At 37.5% G+C, this 17322-nt stretch overlaps 1 protein-coding gene across 1 annotated transcript in view; it reads right to left on the bottom strand.

Moving 5' to 3' along the window:
- XRCC5 (X-ray repair cross complementing 5) overlaps positions 1 to 17322 on the bottom strand; it is a 53610-nt gene that overhangs the window by 25079 nt on the left and 11209 nt on the right. Inside the window, 7 exon segments of the mRNA XM_009647163.2 lie at positions 3702 to 3835; positions 5389 to 5479; positions 6887 to 7024; positions 7730 to 7792; positions 11327 to 11439; positions 13804 to 13942; positions 15625 to 15739. Coding sequence (XP_009645458.2) covers positions 3702 to 3835; positions 5389 to 5479; positions 6887 to 7024; positions 7730 to 7792; positions 11327 to 11439; positions 13804 to 13942; positions 15625 to 15739 — 793 coding nt within the window.

Below are 17322 nucleotides of genomic sequence, written 5' to 3'. Positions count from 1 at the left end.
TTCCAAAATTAGGCAATGAGATATATACCCCAACCATGTATTCCAGTTATTGTCACAGCTTATTGCCCCTCAAAGAAAATAGTTTGTTTTGGTCAATAAAACTCAGTATGCATACACAAGAAATTTTCACCAGTTTAAGAGCAAATGGAAAGAGAGAAGTTAAATGTGCACAGGTGAGGCACAGAATACAGGTACATTTGCAAATTAGCTTTGAAAAGAGCGAGGGAATGAAGGGGCCTAACAGATGTGCATCAAAGTTGGAACAGATGGTAGAAGCTACACAGGAGAAGGCTTTTTCACCAAAGTGTAAAGACAGTGCACACAGTCAGGGAGCCAAGCAGAGCAAGAGAGATGAGGTTAATGAGGCAGGCTACAGAAATTCCATTGAGAATTTCAAAAACAAAGTAGGTATCTCTTGTGAGATTGACACATGTGGGATAGCAGTAGAGATGTATATGTATGTGCATGTATATACACAGATACCAGTGCATGCACACATATGCATACATAAAAACACATGATGTACATGGGAGAATAATTTTTCCAAGCCCACTGTACTGCGTGAATTGGACACAAGTGGGAAGGTAACTTACTCAGTAAACTAGGAATACAGCAGAGGTTTTCTCCCCTGTTGGCTGTCAGACATGACAAATTTAAAAAACAAAACCAAAGCAAACAAAACCCCCCTCTATTCATGCTGGAAAGCTGCCAATAAAGAAAATCCAGACCATATGTTACACATCAATACTGGTGTGCTTTCATGCAGCCATTAAGATTCCAATCCATATTAGAGCATACTTTCAAAAGGAGGCAGTCATACAAGGCTACTGATTTGGAAACACTTGCAAAGATTTAAGGCATAATCATTTTGAAAGAGAGTAAAAATGTTGCTGGAAGCTGCAGTAATGGCTCTTGTGATAAAAAAAAAAATACTAAAACAACATTAGTGGACTTATGATCTCCAAAACAAGAAGAATCAATTACTTTCCCAAGGTTCTTTTTTCATGGATTATGGAATAGGCTTGGACAACTCAGCTTACACTAGTTAGCTAGCTTTTAGATGGTTCAACATGTGTGAACTGAATCCCAACGCAAATGTCTTAAAGTTCAGTTTACACCTAGTTTGTGATGATTTCAAAATAACCTTCCAACAGATTCACTACATTCAACTAAAGGTAGGACTACTTGTTGCTGAAAGCCCTTACAGGCTTCTATGAGCTACCTCCTTTCCCCCGGCTGCTCTGCTTTTTCAAAGAACATCACTATACAGTCCAATCACTAAAAAATGAGCTCAGTCCTCTATGGTTGCTTACACGTCATCTAACAAGGGCCATTACAGCATATTTAGATGCAGACTGCAGCTGCATCCCATGAACTATGCGATGCTGCAGTCCACCATCCCCACAAACCTTCCCCCCTCCCACCAGGTCTTTCTCGGTACAGAACAATTATTAGTGAGCAATTTGTTTATTTGGCCACCAAATAAAATGCACTGCATTCCCCAAATGTCTTATGAGCTTCAAACCCTGCATTTAAGAGGAACAACTTAAACAATGTCATTGGAAGTCTGCCACCACAAAAGCTATGGAAGTTCACTTGAGCTTTTCTGGAAGCAAGGAATAAAAGTTTAAACTCTGGATATAGGATATTCCTCATCTTCTACTCCAGCAAGCATTAGCAACTCCTTTCCACCCACTCTGTCATTTCCTGATGCCTACCACTACTTCCAGAGATACAATTTAGCTTGATGTGTCTGTTTAAATTCTGGCTCTTGTCACTTATCATTCCAAATATCTCCATGAGGCAACAGAGCAAGGAAATGAAGGGGGAGTTCGTCCTTTCTTCAGAGTTATTTTTCCAAATCACCTATAGGTCCTGTTCAGCCCAATCAATTTACTGCTACATTCAAAAGACGATGTGTATTTTTTTCTTTGTAGTTCTTCAAGAACCAGCAGTGCCACTTGGTCTAAGAACAAAATACTAAGAATCTGGAACACGTTTGCAGCAAAGGAAAGAACAGTATTTTCGCAACTTATATGGATTAATAGCAGTTTTGTAACCAAAACAAAAAATTGGGATTGTGCACAGGCAAAAGAAAGCACTAAAAAGACTGGTAATTTAGGGCTTTATAAACAGCAAGCACTGTGGACAGAAGCTGTATACTACCTAGTATGTTGAAACAGTCAATAAATACTTTTTTCCCCACCCGTAGCATTCACCTTTACAAAATCCTATTATCCTTTAAGGAAATTGGCAAGTTAGGCAGCTACTCTCTTCTAGCAGCACTTGACTCAACTGCTGGGACACCACCACCATACTGTTTCAGAAGACAAATAGCACACCTAAAGAAAATCTTTTGTTGATAGGCAACATTCACTGAACCAAAAGAATGCAAAATTGTATCTAGCAATATAAGAGAGGAAATTCTGTCCCCTATGTATTTCATTTACAAGCAAAACCATCTTTGTGTTGTAATACCCAAGCTTTACAATCCTTCCTAAAATACGAATCATACAAAGGTCAATCCATTTTAAGCTCTTGCCCAGCAATAACCTTCTACTGACCAAATCTTGCATTCAGTTACACACTGCCTTGTCAATGACTGGCAGAATTTGAAGGGAACACCGAGTTCTTCAGGTGTCAGCTAGAGCAGGATTTGAAGACAATGGGCTTACATGTGTTCCCGAAACGTAAATATGACCTTCAAATCCTTTGCTTCTTCTGACAATACTGAGGCAGAATGGCTTTTGGAAGCAGGGTAAGTGTTTTTAATTTAAAAAAGCATCTTCTTCCTACTTGTAAACCAAAAAAAAAATCATTTGGAATTACTGAGATAGGATTAATGTGGATGCTGTAATACCATTTTTGGTAATTTTCAGAGTGGAGTCACACTCTCAATATATCTCCATGGCTCTGTATACAACACAATTCTGCAGCTGCATAAACTGCATTGTAATTTTCCTTATTTTTGAATTTGCAGTGTCATTTTTTTTGAACATTTGAATTCCGATGTATAATTAAGTCTCTCATCCTCACAGTTGCAATGAAAATCTTCACGTTATGAAAGGAATGTAAATCAAAATTGTAGACAGTTTGATACAATAACTGCAAGTGTGAACTGTTCTGCTTGCCCGTAAAATGCGTCAGCTCAGACACCCAAATGGAATATTTTAAATGTCAACAATGTTAACCATTTACTACTGATCAGGTTTCTCTCAGACTGATCTTTTTTGGAACCACCGCTAAATGCAACAAGGCACAGAAAAGTGACTCTGCTCAAGATTTTATGGGACACAGAATGAGGAGCTTATGAGATCCCTGATTTTCAGGCAATTTTTCTCTTTTCCCAAAAGCTGAAGACTGAGTCTATGCCCACACCATGATCGTGGCAATACAGTGTTGAGATACCCAAAGCAAGTTTTAATTTGTCTAGTCTAGGTGCCTGTGCATATCACTGATGCTGTTGCAGACACTTCAGCACAGGGGTAACTTCCCTTGCTTCCTGGCCAATGGAAATTTTAATAATAAAATCTATGTCAGGGACAACAGAAATTACTGGCTACCCCATCCCTAAATGCAAAAGAATTTATATTCCTATCTTCACAATGCAGATCTTTCCACTGTGAATCAGAGAAAGACAGAAAGGTGAAAAGTCTTAACAAAAGAAGTTTTTTTAAAAAGTGCCATCTAGTTCATCTTACTTGATATAACCTCTGAAAATGAGGGTTTGGTATCTTGCTGGGCTTAAACAGGTCCTCAAAAGTTTCTCCATCATCATCTTCATAAATCAAATTCATGGAATCAATCAAAGAGTCAACAGCAGATAACTGATCCGCTAAGGGAGCAATTACATACAAAGAAAAATTAAATACACTTGCAGATGGATGCATTTCTTGAAACAATTTATAAATGAAGATTCACTTCACAATGTGAGATTTTGACCAGGTCATTACATGCCACAGAATATGCTGCAGATATAGACAAGCCAATAAAGAATATGGATAATGGACACAGTGAGAGAAGTCCTGCTTTATTTAATGACTACAATGACAAGTCATAAAGCCATCCCCCCCGCTCCAAGACCTGAATTATTGCTGCTTTTCTGCTTCCATTTTTCTTCTTTTTCAAGATGTTTTTATTTGCAACAGAAGGTTTACAGGCTACTTAGAAAATTAGGAGAACAGCTGGTTTGAAAAACTAAATGGCATAATATAAATTTTAAAAGTTATGATTGCAAATTAACACAGTTCACAATAGTCAACTATTGCTTCAGTAAGACAGGTTTTAGATTTGTTCTCTAACTGCTGCTACAGGCAAGAAAACAGAAACCGTTTCAGAAACAATCCTGCATGCTTCATATACCTTGACATGCAGATGCCTATTCAGTGGATCTCATAACAAATTAAAGAAGCAGGAGTGGATTTTAAACAACATCCATTTATGGTCATTGCTGTGCAAAATTCTCAGAACAGTGAGTCAACCTCGGTATAGCTGCATGTTCTATGGCTCTCCAAAGACCCCCTCCATCTGAATCTGGACACCAGTAAGTGCATGCTTTAAAAAACAACACACCACAGAAAGCACACTCTTTGCCTTTGTACATTATACTAACAGGCCATGCTGCAGCTGGCTACAGGACTAGCTTTGTACAAACGGAGCCAATACCTCTATTCTAATTCTAGCTAGCTAATCACATATTGTAGGTCCCACAAAGTTGGCCATTTAGTCTCACAAATGAGTTCAGAGATCAAAGGATACAGAGGACAATCTCAAACGTCTATCACGGCGATCCTGTGAGACGAATAATCCCATTACCGAAGTCAGAAGTCATTTAACAGGACAGTTTTAAAGGCCTGCCAGCAAACCTTGTCTGCTCAGCCTGCAACTAAGCTGGCGAAGTTTTAACAGGCCATGCTGCAGCTGGCTACAGGACTAGCTTTGTACAAACGGAGCCAATACCTCTATTCTAATTCTAGCTAGCTAATCACATATTGTAGGTCCCACAAAGTTGGCCATTTAGTCTCACAAATGAGTTCAGAGATCAAAGGATACAGAGGACTAAATCTCAAACGTCTATCACGGCGATCCTGTGAGACGAATAATCCCATTACCGAAGTCAGAAGTCATTTAACAGGACAGTTTTAAAGGCCTGCCAGCAAACCTTGTCTGCTCAGCCTGCAACTAAGCTGGCGAAGTTTTAATACAGGTTTTATGCTTCAAGATGACATCACCATAATGTATTCCCAAATGGCTTGAGTTTTTTCCTAAGCCAAAATAATGACAAGGCTTATATTTTTGTTGGAAAGCCAAATATTCTAGCTCTTTTAGAGTGTCTTAAAGGAAGACAAGTAGGTTACTTTGTCCAGTTGCCCAGCAAAGGACTCTTACCTGTAGGAATGCATTTTTTATTGTTTTTCAAGGATGAAAATATGTACTGTCTTAAGTCTTCCATGTAGGGTAGTTGCACATAGATGAGACACTAAGCAAGACAAAAGAAGAAAGAAACAACTGAGCCTGAAGTAAAAAAATCTAAAGCATTCCAAAGTGCCCTAGCAGGGCAATATAAGCATAAGAAAAATCCAAATATCTAATATCTATGTGTATCAAAATACTTAAATAAAATATTGACAAAGCAGCATAGTTTTAAGCAGAATAAAACACAGCATTATTTTATAATACAGCAACGGCTCACTCCTAATTTTTCTACTGGTGGAGTAAAGACCTCCTAGGTCATCTGATCCCTTTTTCTTGTGCAGAGCTCCAACCGGCCAAGGCTTAAATACCTCATAGATTGGCGCTTTGGGAGGTTTTATCATAGCTTACTGTGTTTCTAAGTCAAAAGTTGGTTTTGTTTTTTTAACATTCTCAGCCTCATTTTTTTCTTTATTCAAATACCTCCTCCAGTTCATACCACCCTAAATAATTCTTTTCCATCCTTTATGTTTATACCCTTTAGAAGTCTGAAGATTGTTATGTCCGCCCCCACCTTCATCATTGCTTAGGCATGCTATACATATTTAGCTCTTTCAATAGTCTCTCGTAAGTAACATCAGATCAGTGAAAACATATGCTGCAAAAATTCTGACATACTGTGTTGCTTCTGGGTCTCTCAGCATTTTAAAAAAATTATTTCAAATATGATTCTGCTGTGTACAGAACTTACTTTTTTTTCTGTAAGAAACAGACTATTTTTTTTCTCCTGTTTTTTAAAATAACCTTTTCCAGTAAATAAATATACTACTGTCTTCCTAACTCTCCATATGAATTTAAACAACAGCTTTAAGTGCTGTGAGCTCCCCCTCTGTCCCAGTTGACTTGGAAACCTCATGACAACAGCATAGTTGGACACACTTGAAATGCCACGCCAACTATCAAATTCAAATTTTGCACTACCAAGCAACCTGGAGATAAATCTGCAGTTTAAGAAAATGAAAGAATCTAGTGCAACTTTGGATTGTACTCAGAGAGGTAAGATAGTAATACAGCAAGAAAGCAGTGGTAACTTACCACATAAGTATGTGACTACACTGTTTCTAGATACCAAAAAAATTTAACTTCAAGGAAAATAAAATGATATTAATATATCTTATTTAAATAAAAATCAGTGTTATTTAAATCTGTAATATAGAGGATACCAACAGAAACATATGGCATTATTTTTCCATGTATTTTTTCTATGGAATTTTCTTTATTACCTTAATTTATTACCTCCTTGTCCCAAGACTTAGTAATATTTCCTAAAATCACTCAGAAAATTCACATTGGTTTCTTCTGGTATTACATAACACTGCAAATTCATATGGTTCAAATATGACCATTTATTAATTGGTATTTGTAAAGCATCAATATGGAGGCTTTCTACAGAAACATAAGGGTGAAAAATTACCTCGTATGCATCCTTAATATACGGAAAGGCTACCCCAATTTGCGGGTTGCATCTTCTATCAAAAGCGTAACGCACTATAGCTACCACTTTCAACTCATCCAATGCATGAACAAGGGCAGAAAAAGCAACTGCTGCATTCTGGGGGAAAAAAAAAACCAAAACAAACCAAACAGTCTAGAAAGTCATTCAAGTTCTCATTAGTCTGCTGAAATACATCTTTCACAGTGAATTCAACAGCACTGATCTACTCAAGGCTAGTTCCCATTTCAGCTATAACTTCAACACAAGCATTTTTCATGTTCAGAAAATGAAGCAGCAGAAAGGTCAAATCTCATCATGATAGTGGATCCATTCAAAGCTGAGTGAACTTTAGATCCAGCACGTTCCACCTTTTTCGCTAGGTGTGAAGAGCTCTCAGAAGTATTATATGAGAGAGAGAAAGGGAGTGAAGTCAAACCCTCAAAGAAACACATCAGAACACTACAGTAGAGGTTTTTTACCTCTAATATTTAAAATAATTTGGAGCTCTGTTCTAAATAATACTGTGACAGGGCACACTGTTGCTCCACATGAGAATGGACTTAAGCACCAATTCCAGGTTCCCCATGCCCCTGCGCAAACATAGTATTTACTAGTTTCTCATTATTCATGAGATGTGGTATTAATTTGGGGTCTAATCCAACTTCCTTTCATCCTAATGGGGAATGGAACAAGACTTCTGTAAGCTGCATTAAGAATATTTGTTTTATTAAAGCAGAAAGAAGGGACAATTTCAAGTGCCAGTACTATTCTTTTCTGTTCCACGGCAAAACATCTTCTGTATTAAACTTCAGTTCACCTTACCTCATCATCTTTCGCTGCAAAGACCTTCAGAACATGGCTACCCATGTAGTAATGCCTCTGGATCTACAGATTCAAATGGTCAAGCGTTAGCCTGATCTAAACCAAATGTCATTAATGTGACTGAACCAAATAAATTATGAAACAACTAAGACATTACGCAAGTGAGATTCCACAAAACTTAATTACTGCACATAGAAGTTAAAGCCCTATATATGTTTCATATCTCCATTTATCCCTCAATATGGATATTCAGTCATATTCGGCAGGATATTCTCATACCTTCCTACTGATGGGCAGGCATGAAAAACTACAGTACTTGCAGCTGTTACCAATCTGAATAATACTGCAGTAATTCAAAAGCCAGTGTGGAAAACCACAGTAGTTAACAAAAGACTGAAACCTAACTGACACCACTTTTATGCTACTAAATCTTCCTAGCAAAGACATGTCAAAAAGGAGCTGAAAAAAGTCACATCCTTAATTGATAAAGCTACTTTAACAGCAACCTGGAGTATATACAGCTGTGCTGGCGAAGAAGCACTTCTGCTAGCAGTTACGCTGTTCATGAACATGGCTGACACCTCCCCGCCCCCCCAAAAATACAGTTTCCTTAAAGGGCATTGCTGGAACTACAGAGGCTGAGAGACACACCCAGAGAAACACTGCAATAGTGAAAAACTGTCAGAAAGACTGCACAGTGCTATGAACACTGGTTAAAATGACCTTTCTTTGTTAAAGAAAAATCTCTTCAAATTACACTGTCTCCAAACTAACCTGGAGTTTCATTATTTAGCAAATTACCATAATGCTGTTGAAGTCAGTGACAACTTGCACCAGAGTAGATCTGTTTAATGTGTTACAGCACCATTCTTCAACTCAGATTATTCTACCTGCAATTATTCTTTGCTGTTCTGTCTTTAAAAGCTCAGGAAATTTTATGTTCAGTATAGTATAAATATCTAGACGTGTGTATCACTACATCTTCTTTGTCTGAAAAAAATGGTTCCTTTGTAATATTTTCAAGTATTACTTCCATGGCATTGCTTATAAATTAAAAATCAAAGTTTAAGTGGCCTCTGATCTTCTTTCCTGAGGGATGTGAATAACTCAGAAAAATAATATGAGGTGGTTCTATTCCTTCTTTAATTATGTATTTGGAGCTGTTCCAGTTTCTGTAGTCAGTAATAAATTATCTTTTCTCCGAAGTTTTTAAAAGAAACAATTTAATATAAAACACACATTTGAATAGTGTCAGTATTATGATTCCAAACAACAAAATTCAGGAGACAAAACATAAAGAAAGCATGAGTCTTGAAAATTCCCACTGTAGTTTAAAACTTCCTGATATCATTATCTATACAGTGTAATTTTAATCCTGCAATCACACCTGAATAATTTTATTCCACTGAGGTCTATGCAGCTACTATTGGGCATAATTACTCACCCTCCTAGTTACAGGACCAGAGCACACTTTATTTAAGATGTAATTCCTATTCATTATGAAATCCACAGACAAGAGAAGCACATCATAAAAATTATCAAAAGCAATAAATATTTTGTGCATTGAAAAAAAAAATATAAGACCAATGTGTTAATTCTTTGAGGCAAATTCATGTGAATCAAAATTATTCCTACAACTAATTATATTCCTACAATTAATTATTAACTATGTATTTGAAGGTATTAACACACTACCTGGCCAATGGTGGAAAAAAAAGAAAATCCATGTGAAATAACAGCTCACTTACAGGAGCATGATGCTTCTCATCTGTTTTTCCCTCTTAGTTTCTGTTTTCAATAAAAGTCAGACTTCAAGTCAAAATGGGAGGCCAGCCTCCAGCATAAGAAAACGCTGCATGTGGTGAAATACATCTTACAGAATTAAATGAAGATAGTAAGACTCAGCTGTAGGCTAATAATGCGTGAAAAGGTGCAAGAAATTCTCTCATTGAGACACTGGGTTCAGATACAACATTTCACTTGCTAGACCCAGTTTCTGGTACAGGACTTAGCCGTCCTTAACATCTCTCTGCCCTGGCCAGTTTAGGGCATATAAGCTCAAGCATGACATAGAATCATAGAATCACTTTGGTTGGAAAAGACCTTTGAGATCATCGAGTCCAACCTTTAACCTAACCCTGACATCCCACCACTAAATCATGTCCCTAAACTAAACCATGTCCCTAATGTTTCCTTGATCAATCACTTTCAGTACACAAGTTTCCATGTTACTCAACAGCTTGAAGTTCTGAATGTCCTCAAGGAGCAACCAGGTTACAGTTCCCATTTGGGCTGGCTTCTCATTTCAATAAATCAAAATAACTTCCCAGCTCCTCAGTTAATAACATGCTTTGGACCACCGCACTGCAGTAATCTAAGGGCATATCTAGCAACATAAAGGGGTCTCTGTGCCACCTGTACTGTAAAGTAAAAATATGTTTAGTTACATCCATTCGGGAGTAAGCTCACACAGATACCTCCTATTTCATTAGCATCTTTCTGTCCTAGTATAGGTTTCCTCAGCCTTTGTCAAGGGTTCTATTTTGGTCAGGCAGTGAGATGTTTCAAAGAAGAGCAGGAGAGCTGGGAGCTTTCAGAATAGAAGGCGCAGAGCTGCCCTACGATTTCCTTTCAGTTCTGAGTGGTGAAGGGGACTAGGTGCAGTGAACTCCAAGATGAGTAAAGTTTCAGACACCCTGTCTGAAAATCCTGGAGAAGAAAGAGTGGGAGCAGCTTAACATTTCTAGCAATTACTGGTGCTCACACCTCTGTACTTTTCCTCATGTGTCCTGCTTCAAGAAGGGTTTGTTAAGCCTTTTCCTAAGGCTCAAGTGCTAGATTTTCTGCAGGAAATCACCTTGTGCTGGATAGCTTTTATTAAGGTACTTTCTCAATGTAAGTTTCTTACAACTTCCAGGTAAAAAGAATGGCAAAGTTAATATCACAAGTACAGGTAAGTGCATACAAACACCAAGCATCTCAATGAAATATGGAGAGTTTTTGAATGATGTTATCTTCACCTAAGTTCTATGAAGTCTTCGCTACATTTAGTTTTTGTTATAGTAGAAACAAGAAGCAAGTCAAAGCTCACTAATCCTTACAGAAATGAGAACGAACAGTCAGTTCTTAGGCTTTCTTTAACATTTCTTTAATGGTCGAGGGAGAGGCTTCTTCTGTTGAAAAGAACATGCTCGTGGCTGGACAAAGCCCAAAAAAGCTTCTGCATGACCTGAACAGAAGACAGACCATCTTCTGTTGCAGATCTGGCATCACTATTCAAGTTCATGAGATGAGACTACAATACCTGTCTCTACCTTGCAGAGATCCAAGTTCAGTGGCTGTTGCTTCACTTGAGGACCCAATGGCCACATTTATGAGCTGCTCTCCTTCACGAGACTACACACTGTTTACATGTACATACTGTTTACAGGCTCACATGTAGAATCAGCAAATAAGTCATCCCTGCATACCTGACTGCAGATGCCCCATTCCCAATACTGGAACCCAGTACAACACGACAACTTCAGCGAACTCAAACTGAAATCAATTGTTTTGAACAACCCAGGAAGCTGAATGGGAAAAAGTTTAGTACTGTACCTGAGAGGATCTGCTGAATCCCAAAACAGAAAAACATTTTGCTTCTGTTTTGTATTTCATTTGCTCTTCATCTTCCTTGGAAAAAGGAACTATATCACTCCCATAGCGAAACCCTGGAGAACAAGAGAAGAGCATCTGGTAAGCATATGGGCCTACAATTCTAACACTGAAATTAGCTCTCTGAATATTTTAACAACGCATGCATGGCCCACAGCTACACTCTACACACGCTCATCAAATTACTTTCCCTGTTAACAAAAAAACCACACACCCCATAGACACATTTTGTACTTCACAAACAGCAGTTGCACTCCTTGTACATAGTTTTATGTAACGTGGCTAGCCTTGTAGAGAGCAGGAAAGAAAATAAGGGAACTGAACATCTTGCCCAACAAAGTTAAGCTCACAGAATAGATTTAAGCAAATCAGAACAGATTTCAACAAATAGACTGCAACACTCCCTGCAAATGTAATACAAAAAACCCCAAACATACCACAAATCACGGACAGGAAATGACACCAGAAGGGATTCAGAGAACAAAATGTGTTAACAGTCATAGTGAGATACACCCTCAGACACAATGGAAAACCTAAACACTCTTGTATGTAGAAGTGGTCTTTCTATACATTCCTGTTTTACTTCCCGTGCCTTACATTACAGAGATATCTCCACAAAACAGGAAGGTGTTAGTTTCTCAGAAGTATCATTGTTCCAACTACTTATTCCCCCACGTCAAGCTACAAGATCCTCCCTATAACATCATCACTTTATTATACTGTTGCAGACTAGGGATAATATCCTCAGGTGCGAAGAAAGCAGAAGGAACTGAGGTAAATCCCTGGATGAAAGACCTATAGATAGATACATTTTCCTGGTAACTGAAAAGCAAACACATAGGCAAAATGAAAGAAATCTCAGTGCGGGTGCTTCAAATGCAAAATATTGTCTAATTGTGACATTTCTCAAAATGTCCACAGAAGTCAATGAGGCATCAGCAGCTCTTTAACTGTAAGAAATATCACACCATTGATAGAGAAATTTTTGGTCTCTTTTGTTCACACTGAACAGTTCATCACTTCTTTTTACTAGTATCCCACAACCACTCACCAATTTAGGCAGTCAGGACATCAACAGAGAATGGTCACAAACGTTTTAAAATATATTCACTATGAAAAGTAGAATCTTTTTTTTTTTTCATTTTACTAAAAGTTTTGAAATTATAAACATAAACAGACTACTAGCTTTTAACTATCCTCTCTGCTTAAAGAAACAAAGAAAACCACACTCTCCTTGGAACATTTTTAACTGCTACTGCTACCAAACACCTATGACCACTACAACTGAAAGAGGTGAAATAAAAAAAATACAGTATTTCTCTTCCTTTTTCAATTTATTTTATTCATTTGACAGCATGTTCTATACTGTTATCTGAATAGTTCTGCCCTTTATAGTTACAACACTCTCTCTACTTGTGTGGGATTGAAACAGTAAAGGAGAGAAAAAATAAGTAAAAAAATTGCAAAAAAAATTAAACACATTTGCTTAACTCCATTTTTTAAAAGTAGATTACTTCATACTGTTTCTGGGGCCTTTAGTCTTCTAAGGAATTTAATCCACTCAGAAAGAAGCTGAAGGTAATAATGGAAGTATTCTGAATACCACCACTTCAGACTGAACCTGTTACGAAATTTGAACGGCAAAGCTAATAGACTCTTGAACAGTAAACCTTCCTTTAATGGTTTCATCTTCCCAGTTGCAGAATATCTAGAGCAGTTGCTTATCTAGAAGAAAAGCAGTGTTATGAAAGTATTTGTGTTATCAGTACAACTGAAGATCTGAAAACAGAATAGAGGTAGCAGCACTACTCACTACAGAACTGAGGTATGATCCTCTATGGAATACAGTTTAGGAAGCTGTAGTGCCTTCCAAGTTCCACCTGGTGGTATTATGTGGAGGAGTGGCTGAGTGAGAATGGGCACGCCTTAGTCCCGTTCGACAGCCCCTGCTCTTAAGTGGATGTGGGCGGAACTATGACCTGAAGAGAAGGAGAAGCCCCTCTGCATGGACAGGTGATCTGTCCCAATCACGGTGGCGATGGAGGTGTGTGTATAGTGGCATTCTACCAACCACAGTGTGACAGGTGTGTATGTTATTGTTTTCTGCCTATATATGCTTTTGTTAGCTGCGCAATAAAGGAGAGCGACCATACTCATATTGAGACTCCATCGTTACTCCGAGCCGACTTCCCATTCCGACAGTATTACTATTACTCCTATTACTGACAAAAGTAAGAATCTGTAAAATATGTGGAGACAAAGAGTCTCACGTAACAGTCTGTGTTCCTTCAGCTTACAGAGCTTACATTCTAAGATCACAGCTAGGCTTCAAAGGATAAAACTAAAAGGCACTTAGGTGATTTAAGAGTATGAGCCATTATCTTCAGTTTGTCTTCAGGGTGCACATAAAGAAGTCATACCTTGAATGGTATCATCTTTCTGAACCTCTGTCTCATCATCATCATTCAAGCAGTAAACAGTTTCTTTTTGAACATCATCTTTTCTGAGGGTTTTAGCATCCACAAGCGTCCAAACTTTTTTCACCTTCTCTTCTGTGACCTTTATATCAGAATTCAAAGAAAGGAATGTTTAACATATCAGTGGCTTATCAGAACATGCGAAAAATTCTTAGACCAAGTGCTGCATTATTTTGCCAATAAGGGACCAATAATGACAGCCCCAAATATGCATCTCTGACTGCTACCATCACGCTTTCTACCACACTGTTTCATCTGTATGAGACCTAACACCTGAACTATATCATACTGACTACATATTTGTCTTTGTTATTCATTAAAGTCATCGGCTAAATCATTTATGGAAGACTTTTAGTGACAGGATAAGATGTAACTTGCTTGCTACGTATTTTACTTCCTCCACCTACACAAACGCCTTTGACAAAGCGCTAAGATATATGTTAAAGATGCAAGAAGACTCAATGCTCACTCAGCTTGTTTGCCCAAGTTCTGCATGAGGCTTACTACTACAGGATAAAAATACCCTACATTAACTGCAACTTTCCCAAAAGGCAGAAAAAGATCCTGGTTGCGTTACAGGACTGGGAAGGGAAAGAAGGCATAAATATCTGGAATGAGTGAATGTTTCCCAACTACAGGGAAAGAAAAATTATTTCTTTTCGCTCTACTTAAGTGAAATTGATGGTATACTTCGTGAATGAGAAGAAAAATGGAGAACTGGGCAGAAAACAGAAAAGACAGAATAGATTATGTCAGCAGATTATCACAAGTCTATTCCTAGCTCTGATCCAACTCTTGTATGACCTCAGGCTAGTCACTTGGTTCATGTTGCTTACTCTCCCAAGCTTCATTTATTTTGTGTGTAAACACCTTTGGGAGGGGACTCTTACTGAATATCTGTACAGGTCTGGCACAATACCCTAATAAAAAAAAATTATGAGTAAGTATAAATAGAAAGCTGGCAGCAGAGAGCTCTTTCAAGGCTAATACGCCTATCTCTTAGAAATCAGATACATTTCAACTTCATAATACATCTTCTGAAACCTTGCAATATTGGCCAGGCTCCCAGTCTTGGGTTCAAGTAACAAACCAATTAATCTCCATCTCACCAGATCCATCAATGCTGCCACACTATATAGTTACCTACTAATTACCCAATAACTGGAATTTTGCACATTTTCTGTGTTTAAATACACTTACTTCTTCCTAGCACTCTGTGAAGGACCCATATAAACTGTAAGGGAAACAGACTGTGCACAAGCTCTGCCAAACAGTATAAAGCAAACAAGCTGAAAAAATACACTTTTTTTTCCCAAACAATAGCTGATAAAACATTTACACCCACCATTTTACGTACACGTGTATAATTCCTCTCATGCACAGGGCTTAAGAAATAATATATTAAGTCTCACTGAGCTGCAGACATATCACCGATGCCGAATGGAAAGCTTCACATGATGGCAGCACTCCTAATCAGGTTTGTCAACTTCAATACCATTAAGTGTCACAGCATAGATGACAATTACTTCTATTTCTGTACATCGTGAATTTTATTTCTTTAACATATGTGTACAATATGGTGAAGTTAGAGTTGCTGTGGGAACCACAGTTTTAGATGTACTGGTTTCTATGCACATAAAATTGCTACCATAATTATTTTGGATGTTGTTTTATCTTTTATTTCCTTAGCTGTAAGTTAAAAACATGCAGCTGCACCCAACTTGCTGCCAAAATACACTACAACATACGATTTTACAAACTTACTGATTTGTAGGCCACAATCCTTATAGACAAATTAGAACCAATAGTGAGCTGGCAGGGCCAAGCCATAGGTCTTCTTTCTATTTTCTTAAACATTGAAAGACGCTCCAGGCTTTCTCTAAACGAAGGAATCAGGAAAACAGAAATGAACTCTGATGAACTGTAATAAAACATTACAGACAATACACTCTCTTCTAGGAGATGCAGGAGTCCAATTGTTTCGGCTTAGACTGCATAAAGCATTAGAAAATAAACTCTATGAATAATCCTGTCATTAACTGTTGTCAGAGAAGAGAATGAAAAAAAGAGGTGGCACAGTAAATTATTCCCATCTCGAGCCTTTACGATGGTGTGACATTAGGGCTTAAAGACAGTATGTTAGGCCTTGTGATGAAACTACACAATTGCTTATTAAGCCTTTTACATTTATCTGTGCTCACCCAATTAGGGCATGTAGTTAGCTGAACAACCCAAATTAGAAAAGGCTTCTCTAAGTGGTAAAACAGTTTCTGCAGTGGAGGTGAAGAAATAAAGAATCCAGTTTCAATTAACAGGATTTTGTTTGTGTGGTAATTAACTTTCGACGCTTTTTTTTTTTTAATATATAGTACTAATGAACTCATTATTTTCAGGGCATTCGGTTAGAGTGAAACAAGTTACTTTGACTATTCCTAGCCTAAAGAGCATATATGCAAGTTCATAAAACACAAAAAAAAGGAACTGAATGATTTTATGCTAAAGAGTGTTAACTCAATTGCACAACTTTAAGCAATGGAGTCCAAAAATTAAAAATTGACAGTAAAAGCTAATTATATTATTGTGAAATCAAATAGGCTTGCACCCCAGCTAATTCAAACTGTATCAGCTATTTTGCTATAAAATTCCAGTGCAGAGAAAGCACTCCTAATTTTTTTTATTGTATGATGAAGCAAAGACAAAACAGCATTGACCTCAACTTTTCACATGATGATAAAACCCAAAACGTACCTCTCTTCTGATTAAAGCACTTGTCTGGCAGAAATTAAGATCAACTCCTAAAGACATTAGTACAGAATTCAACTTGGTATTCTATTTTTCAACTTTCTTAGGATGAGCAGGGTTTTTTTGAATTCTAACATAAATACAATGAAAGGAAAAAACACACTGGGATTTTTATAATGAGATGAACATTGAATTTCCTTTTCTTATTTTTTTTTTCATTGGGGAAAGGAAGGAAGGGAGGAAGGAAAAATTACTTTTCCTGGCAAGAGAGACATCAATATAGGATTTTAAAAAAGAACCTGTTACTACATCATTAAAACTACTGCAACACATACATTCAAGGATGAATATGAAAATCAAATACGTAAGCATCAAATGACTAAAACTGTCATCTAAGCTCAATTTATTAACTCTGTCCTTTAATTTCTTACATTTATAGAAGAAAAATGCTCCCTGTTATCAAAGAAAACTCAGCAAATAAAACCCTAGTAAACACACATTTCAACTTGTATTTAAAAACCTGTCTCTCCTCCTCTGCTCTCCAATCCCTTCCCCCAAACCCCACAGGCAGCAGAAGTACCTCCTGTCCGACAGTCAGAATATCAAACCCTAAAACAATACAACAAAATTTTCTCATTTACTTTCCTGGCATGACTAATTTATTTTCACAAGAGTTGAAATATGTTTACCACCAGGAATAATGAATATAGGAAAACAGGG

Source organism: Egretta garzetta, unplaced genomic scaffold (genome assembly GCF_000687185.1).
Source record: "Egretta garzetta isolate BGI_Z169 unplaced genomic scaffold, ASM68718v1 scaffold759, whole genome shotgun sequence".
NCBI lineage: Eukaryota > Metazoa > Chordata > Aves > Pelecaniformes > Ardeidae > Egretta > Egretta garzetta.
The sequence above is the reverse complement of the archived record's forward strand: the minus strand, read 5'-3'. Positions and strand labels throughout refer to the sequence as shown.